Below are 8,843 nucleotides of genomic sequence, written 5' to 3'. Positions count from 1 at the left end.
TTTCGTCTGGCCATACTTGCCTGAGTGAGGTGATACCAATAGAACCTGCGAGTGTGCTCTGAGTCGGCCCGACCAAACAACGAGCGCGACATGCACACGCGCACACAGTGAGCGTCATTGAACACGACGTGACACGTCGTCTTGCTCTGCAATGTTAACTGAAGAGAGTATATAGGCGCACGAGTGATTTAACACTGGGGGGGAGAGAGAGAGAGACACACACACACACACACACACACACACACACACACACACAGAGAGAGAGAGAGAGTCTAACCATGAGAGAGAAACCGGAGAGCTAGACAGATATGCTACTGGCGGGAGAGAGAGAGAGAGAGAGAGAGAGAGAGAGAGAGAGAGAGGACCACCCATGAGAACTGGATACAAGACTTTGTGTGTGTGTGTGTGTGTGTGTGTGTGTGTGTGTGTGTGACAACACCCATCCAAAGAGAGAGCCGCTCAAGAGTTATGACATGTGTGTCATTAATTCAATTGTGTCATAGTAAAAGAGAGCGAGACCTGCTGGTAGGCAGGTCGCGCAAGCTAGTATATATAATGTCTCTACAAAATTTCATAATTTTCCTTTATGAAGCTGGTTTTGAAAAGGCCTCATTTTATAAGGGGAAGGAGGAGGTTTTACTTGATCTAAATCTTGGCAAGTACAAAAACACGATAAGGCTACTTTTTGTAAGCTTGAACCGGAGGCGCAACCATATGAGGACATGGACATCCAAGATTCCAAGGCTTGAATGTGTGTGTGTGTGTGTGTGTGTGTGTGTGTGTGAGAGAGAGAGAGAGAGAGAGAGTGAGAGAGTGAGAGTGTGTGTGTGCATAGTCATGGTCGTTCTTCTTGTATACTTTTTTGGTGTATGAGGGGACTGGCCGGGCGTGCCCTACCCGACTCCGAAAACAAAAACAAAAAGAGTGTGTGTGTGTCCAACAAAGAGAGAGAAAGAGACCCCAAGGCCCCGGGCCCCCCTATACAGGAATTACATTATTTCCCCATGTGCACATACTGATGTTGAATATGTATGGACAACAAAAATCAGGTGTGACCTAATCGGAGAATGGACAAGAGAGTGAATACACTCCTCCTATTAGCAAAGGCTCGCAAACAGGAAAGCTCATACTATAACTATCGGCTCGAAACCTTGTGCGCTATAAGCAGCAAGTGAAGAAGCTCTCATTCTTGAAATTCTTTGTTCTAGATCAGTTCCTTGTGATGCTTACAAGGTAGGCAAGAGACGCGAGCTCAAATTGTGCGTGTGTGTGTGTGTGTGTGTGTGAGAGAGAGAGAGAGAGAGAGAGAGAGAGAGGGGGGGAGAGTATGGAGTATGTGGATTGCACTATACGGGCTACAGTGCGGACGCTGAGCGAGAGCTATTTGGACTTAGGGCAGGATGCCCTGAGTGAGCTCATGGGCAATCGAGTCTCTCTCCGCCTTGTAAGCCTTGAACATGATCCACGTAAGCGTCTCTCTCTCTCTCTCTCTCTCTCTCTCTCTCTCTCTCTTCAGAGTGTGTGTGTGTGTGTGTGTGTGAGTGTGTTTGTGATAGAGAGAGAGAGAGAGTCTCTTCTACGCTCTGATCACAACATTACTATGCTCAAATCAGGAAATTTTTATCTTGATTTTTTTTTTTCAAGGCTTCAAATTTGTGTGTGTGTGTGTGTGTGTGTGAGAGAGAGAGAGAGAGAGAGAGAGAGAGAGTAAAATGGATTATGGAATAAACTTTTGTATCACCCAAGGGCCAAGTGTGAAGGATTTATCCCTCAGGCCTTGAGCTCTCAAGACTTATCACATGGACCTTTGAGGTCTCTCCGGATTTGTTTCTTGGATTTGTTTCTTCCACCACAAGAAGATTTAGAAATATTCTCATGTAGGAAAATGGAGTCTTTTGCAATGTTTTTCATACAAAGCATAACATCATGAGCTTCTGCTCGAGAGGCACCACATACCTAGCTAGGTACGATTGGGGGCAGGAGACCCCCCCCCCCCCAAAAAAAAAAAAAACCCGGGGCTGGCGGTCCCTTGCCCCCAATCGTACCTAGCTAGGTATGCGGTGCCTCTCTCACAGAAACTCATGATGTTGAGGTAAGTCATAATGTGGGAATTATTGTGAGAATTTGTCCAAAACTTCTTGTGAAGAAATAATAGTGACATAATCCATGACATAGAGATAAATGGTGTGTTTGTAATGCTCGATAAGTGATTTTGTCTAGTTGGCTTTTGTGTGAACCATGTCCACTTATCCACCATTGGTTGCACTTGCAGAAACACAACGACCCAAGGTCAGTGATGAAAGCAACCTAAGGTTTTGGGGGGCTCTAACCAAGGGTTGTGATTCTTACAACACGGTGACATTCTACGTAAAAGGCGATTTCGGGAGGCCAGGAGCCATCCTACTTGAGTCTCTCTATGTAAATGAGTTCTATCTCAAGTCTATCACCTTAGAGATGCAAGATGACTCGCTTATCTACTTCCCTTGTCACACATGGATTTGCCATTCCGAACTCTACTCAAACCAACCTAGAGTGCTCTTCACAAATGAGGTATTATTACTCAAGCTCCTGTTTATTATATTAATCTGCATGGGTGGCTGCAAGTTTCCATCATAATTTTGTTCCATTTTAAAAAAATACTAAACTTCATGCTAGTGCTTGACCACTAAAGTAAGATGTGTCACCCAAATTGGAATTTTTCACTTGAGAAATATCTTACTATCACGCAAAAGGAGCAAAAGGGGTTATTAAATTTTATAATTTTTTACATTTTCACGTACGAAAAGGTAGCGTAAAATGGAATTGAGAAAAAAATTTACAGATTGAATAGGTGTATTTTATTTGTCAAAAATTTATAGATAATTTTTTTTAAAATTAATCCTTGAACGCCCGTGATATACAGCACTATGCAAGAGGATTACTTGAAAAATATGTCGGTCATTCATTTAAAAAATCACAAGATTATCTAAGACGATGAAGAAGTAGAAAAGATTGAGATGCACATTTCATTACCCTCGATAAAGGGGATACTTTATGTTTAGTATGTTCCAAAGCATAGTCAGATTAGTTTTCAGGCATAACACATTATACATAGAAGTAAAGGTAGCAATTGAAAACTCTCTCTCTCTCTCTCTCTCTCTCTCACACACACACACACACACACACACACACACTAACAGTGACAACATATCTCTTTTGGATGGATTGACATAGGAATACTTACCAAATGAGACGCCAAAAGCTTTGTTACGACTACGAGAAGCTGCATTAGAGGCTCTTCAAGGTGATGGCAAAGGGCAGAGAGTATATGGTCAACGAATCTATGACTATGACTTGTACAATGATATAAGCAATCCAGATGAAAGTGAGGATTTGAGAAGACCAATATTAGGAGGCTCTTCGGAGTATCCATATCCTCGAAGATGTAGAACAGGTCGACCACATACAATCAATGGTATCATTACAAGACTTTCTAAGTACTTTCCCCACATAAGCTCACTCATGAAAAATGCATGGTATAACTACAATACTTTCTAAGTAATTTTCTCACATAAGCTCTCCTTCTACTTATGAAAAAATGCATGGTATCACTACAAGACATTTTAAGTACTTTCCCCACATAAGCTCTCCTGCTACCCATGAACAAATTCTCTTAGCTCATCTTCTAGGGTATCGATTCTTCGATTGGTTTTCATTGAGATGAACTATCGAATATACTTTTACACATCAATCTTTCATCGCTATTCATGCATCTAGATGGACACATTTGTTGCTCAAGAACTTGCAATACTCATCTCATATTGATTGCCTAAGTCTACATTTACTGTAATAAATCCTTACTTTATTTTTAAAATGATGTGTGTGAATTGTTTTTGGTTGTCTCTTATAACTTTCTAGAGTTTATGTCGAAAATCTAACCTTTTCTTCTTTCAAATATGTCTGACAAAGCAAACTAGAGGTTGCTTTTTTCCAAGCACTAGGGAAAACAAGCTTGTTATTTGCTTAATGCATGGCTTTCAAATAATTGGATAAACCCCATTTAGTATTTTTTTATCACTTTGGATTGCCTCTGAAATAAACTCTTTCTTGAATTAATAAGTACACAAAATTTGCATACAGCATTTCATTATTATCTACTTCCATCAAAAAATTTGCAATTGCTGGATCACATTACTCAACCTGGGTTGTATGCTTTGAAAACTAGATCCTGAATCAGAGCAGCCAGAGCTCGGCTTTGACATGGGATACGTGCCACGAGACGAGAGGTTTAGTGCTTTGAAGAAGGACCTATTCTTGGGTGCAGGCATTAAGAGCTTTGGGCGCCATTTGCTTTCAACTGTCGACTGCCTTATTCGAGAAGACCACCCTTTTGAGTCCTTGGAGCAAATTCATCGCTTGTTTTCAAAAAGCATGCTATGCATCATTGATAGCTCAGCCACCACCCCAAGGGGGATGCCTGCATGTCCCCTCGAATATCCAATTCCCGGTGTTATAGAAGGTAACCTACTCAAATCAACTAATTCAATTTTACTGGCATCGCCTAGAAAGCTAGAGAAACAGAGGGCTAGGTGTGGTAGGTTTCCATAAATGGATCCTAAAGGGTGCTCCTAATATTGTTTTGTTGAAACATAGAGATTCTTTTTTGCTAGCTTAAAGGTTGCAATCCACAAGAAGGCCTTATATTGAGCACAAATAAGAAACAAATGTGCCCTAAGGAACAAACCCTGATTAGTGTAATTAGAAGGCGAGCCACACATTATTAGAAAATGTCACCGTATATCGCCTTTCTTGCTTGAAAAAAGGTAGGATGGGCATTGTCCTAAGAGAGTTTTATGCCACAGTGAACATGGATGCTTGGCTTTCTGATAGAGAATTTGCTCGTCAACGACTTGCTGGAAAAAATCCAGTGCTTATTCAGCTTCTTACGGTAAAATATATTACAATTGACACATCATATTGGGCTTCAAGTAACTGATGTTTTCTACATGTATCTTCGACGTCTCCATGTGTCCATAACAACACTTGTTTGTTTGTGCTCCCAGGAGTTTCCTCCTCAAAGTAAACTAGATCCAAACATTTATGGCAACCCAAAGTCATCGATAACATTAGAAGACATTCAACCCTTCCTTGAAGGCTTGTCACTTGAAGAGGTAAAATGCCTTAGATCCCATGACATTACTTTACTGCCTTAATTTTTGAAACCCTCAAGTGTAGAAAAGAAATCAATATGTAAGCCAAACAGGTTAACAATGTTCTCTATATATGTACAAGAGAAACCCAGAAATTCAAACGGATAAGATTTTCTGTCTTTCTGTGTGAAAGTGTATAACTGTCCAATTCATCTGTATTGATATTTGTAGAGGCGTATGTATGAATCTATACATTTGGCATCATGATGACGGCATACTCCTCCTTCACAAACAAGAGTGGGGAGTAACTGTTCTTGGAATTTCAAGACCAAACCAGACAACAATAATATAACAAAGAATCAGTTTCAACATGTGCATTATGCACAGGGTGCAAACTCAGCTTTATTCTGCGGTACAAAAGCTACCCACGATGCCTGAAAAGACGTAAATGATTAACGAAACAATAGTAATCAATAGATTGGTACGTAGTAATCAATAGATTTGTACCATCCACTCAATACAATATAGCAAAATCATGATTCAATCTCATTTTACAAAGACATTAAAATCTTTAAGTATAAGGATTCCATTGCTTCAAATCCACATCCGAAAAAAGAAGACAAGAAATGGAATTTTAGATTTCCTTAAGATGGCATAGCACCACAACAATGACCGCACGACAATCCATGGTAACATTGATTGGCAAGATAAGCACGTAACCTAGTGATACGGTTTCGAGAGATGTGTATAAAATCTTCAAATTGCAAGTTCAGCAAGGCGAAAGGTCGCAGTGGCCGACGTAAGAGGATAAGAAAAAAAATGCTCAATGTATTTCTTACAAAAATAGGAAAACAAATGTCAAGCCATCAACTATCTTTCACAGTGGCCAACCTATACATACAAGTACGCTCAAGTAAAAGCAGAAAATAGATTTTCCATCGTTAACTAGCCATGTGGCACTACTCGACAAGCTTTATCCAACGGTCCATAATTGCTCCCAAAACTCCATGCTTTTTAATTTCTTGATGTTGGTCAAAATGTTCTTGCTCCATGCTAAAGCTTTCTGGGTTGCAATGATGCAGGTCATAGCACAAAGACGGCTTTACATTTTGGACCACCATGATGTGCTCATGCCATTTATTCACAAAATCAACGAGTCTTCTGAAGGCAAAATGTATGCCTCACGCACCATCTTCTTCTTGACGGAGGAGAGGGTGCTCTTACCCATTGCCATTGAGCTCACACTACCTCCAAAAGAAAAGGGCCAGGAAGCCAACAAAAGAGTATTTACACCAGGTCCAACCCACTCAGAATGGCTATGGCGCCTTGCAAGGACCCATGTTGCAATAACTGATGCTGGATATCACCAACTGGTAACCCACTGGTAATGATCCTTTTTCTCCAAAAATAGCATGTTACCTTTCTTGCGTATTCGTTCTAGATTCGTCCACATGTCACATTTGCAGCCATAAAACAGTGAGCAGCATGCCACCGCTAGTATAGGCATTTTCTTGTGCTCAAAAGTGTGGTACCCATCCCGATAGGACGAGATCGTGGTATACTCAAGCATGCCAAGACAAAGTGGTGGAGGTGCCCATCCAATCAAAAGAGCCATAATTCTTAGGAATTATGTAAACACAATACCTGACCAAAACATGATGTAGAAATTGGAAACGACAGAAAATTCAATCTGTAACACTTCAGAAATGACTGGTTAAGCTGACAGATCCTCTTTGCCTGACATACATGCATAACCATATTTGAAGACTACATACATCACATTCTAACTATGTTTTCTCTTGTTTCCAGGCTGCGCACACATGCATGTATAGAGCCCATTATCGTTGCCACAAGGAGGCAACTGAGCATAATCCATCCACTGCATGTGCTTCTCTTGCCCCATTTCAAAGACACACTGCATATCAATGCAATGGCCAAGACATCACTGATCAATGCAGGGGGGAAAATTGAGAGCCATTATAGTGCCGGAAGATACTGCATGGAAATATCATCCGTAGCCTACAAGAGCTGGCGACTAGATGAAGAGGCTTTACCACGCGATCTCCTGAAAAGGTACAATTAGAGTGTGCTTCTCTAAGATTAAAACTTCAACTCACTCATAACCCTTGTCGATGGAATGGCCTAATGTTTGCTGTTTTACAGGGGTATGGCTGTAAAGGATCCAAGCGCAAAGCATGGACTACGCTTAACGATCGAAGATTATCCATATGCAGTGGATGGGCTCGATGTGTGGGCGGCCATTCGCCAATGGGTGCAAGACTACTTGGCACTCTATTACATTGATGACAAGGCCTTGCAAGAGGATACAGAGGTGCAAAGATGGTGGACAGAGATACGTGATGTCGGGCATGGAGACCATGCAGGGGCGAAGTGGTGGGTGCCTATGCACAAAGTGGAGGAATTGGTAGAGGTGGTCACAACTCTTATATGGTTGATGTCGGCTTACCATGCAGCTGTGAATTTTGGGCAATACGCATATGGTGCATTTATGCCCAACAGCCCGTGCATGGCCAGGCGGCTAATTCCAGAGAAGGAAACACCAGAGTATTTCGAACTGTTGTTTGAGCCAGAAAAGTTTTTCTTGAGCATGGTGCCAACACAAGGGGCCACAACGAGGGCTATGGCAGTTTTGGAGATTCTAGCACAACACTTAGACGAGGAGGAATACTTAGGCGAGCGTGTCGATCGCCAATGGACTTCAAACAGGCGTGCATTAGCAGCATTGGAAACTTTTCGGCAAAATCTAGCTGATGCGGAGACCGCCATTGAAGCCCGCAATGCTGAGGCTCGAAATCCACACCGACATGGTCCTGCGAGCCTACCATATACCCTTCTTATGTCGACTTCACCTACATCAGGGCTCACCTTCCGGGGTGTGCCCAACAGTATTTCAATGTAGCATGTATGGGGGCTGTGCAATATGTGCGGGCGATGATAAATTTCGAGCGCTGCTGCCACCATTGCCATTAAAAAGCTCAGAATTTTTAAGATCGACGGCGCCTGCTAGTGCCACGGTACTAGCGCTCGAAATTTAACCACAAATTGACATATGGGCTGACGTGATTCGAAGAGTCTCAAGACAGCCTTGGCCTGCCACTATTGGCATGTAACATATAGAGGGGATTCTAGACTGCCATGTAAACTTATGTAGCCTAGATAGATTGAAGAGTTTACAGGCAGGTGAGGTCTGGTATAATTCAAAGAGAGTTCCTTTCCCATGGTGTGCGCACATGCGTGCATATTGTTGTAAACCATGTGTGCACGTTGTATAAGCAATTTGCAGAGAACTGGCTATTCCAAATCAGATTTGTGGCAAGCATAAAATGGGCCCGCATCTTTGTGCCTTCTCTGTTCTATGACAAGTGAAGCACGACGTCATGGGGTGAGCAGCACGTAAGTAGCCCTCTGTTGCGAAAGAAAAAAGAAGAGAGGCCAGGACAGACCATTTCTTGATGAGAACCTTGCACCTCTGTCGTGGACGTAGCTTCTGCAAAACATGCTCGCACCACCACTTTCCTATGCGGCTTGCTTGCCAGCTTGGCAACGAACATTAGGCCCATGTCACACAGTGACGGGCGTCCCTCACTTTTTGTAGGGTGCCGCCCGTCGCTGCTGTCACACTGGGCCTTCTCCAAAAACCTGCGTGGAGGCAGCAACAAATCCGCCTTGGCCAAGTGGTACGACCATCGGGTT

At 42.4% G+C, this 8,843-nt stretch overlaps 1 protein-coding gene across 2 annotated transcripts; it reads left to right on the top strand.

The window, feature by feature from the left end:
• The first annotated feature begins 1,115 nt into the window (after window positions 1-1,115).
• On the top strand, window positions 1,116-8,512 carry LOC147450739 (seed linoleate 9S-lipoxygenase-3-like). Of its 2 annotated transcripts, none has more exons than XM_086519814.1 (9): window positions 1,116-1,233; window positions 2,273-2,550; window positions 3,214-3,454; window positions 4,205-4,498; window positions 4,842-4,927; window positions 5,043-5,150; window positions 6,212-6,513; window positions 6,939-7,202; window positions 7,293-8,512. In XM_086519814.1, the coding sequence occupies exons 2-9, from the start codon at window positions 2,455-2,457 to the stop codon at window positions 8,047-8,049; spliced, it is 2,148 nt and encodes a 715-aa protein (XP_086375940.1). In that variant the 5' UTR covers window positions 1,116-1,233; window positions 2,273-2,454; the 3' UTR covers window positions 8,050-8,512. The 2 variants fall into 2 exon arrangements, with proteins under 2 accessions (XP_086375940.1, XP_086375939.1); XM_086519813.1 differs by having other exon boundaries at window positions 1,132-1,466.
• The last annotated feature ends 331 nt before the right edge of the window (window positions 8,513-8,843 follow it).

This window comes from Adiantum capillus-veneris, chromosome 9 (assembly GCF_014529385.1).
Source record: "Adiantum capillus-veneris isolate H3 chromosome 9, ASM1452938v2, whole genome shotgun sequence".
Classification (NCBI taxonomy): Eukaryota; Viridiplantae; Streptophyta; class Polypodiopsida; order Polypodiales; family Pteridaceae; genus Adiantum; species Adiantum capillus-veneris.
This window is presented reverse-complemented; position numbering and strand designations above follow the sequence as displayed.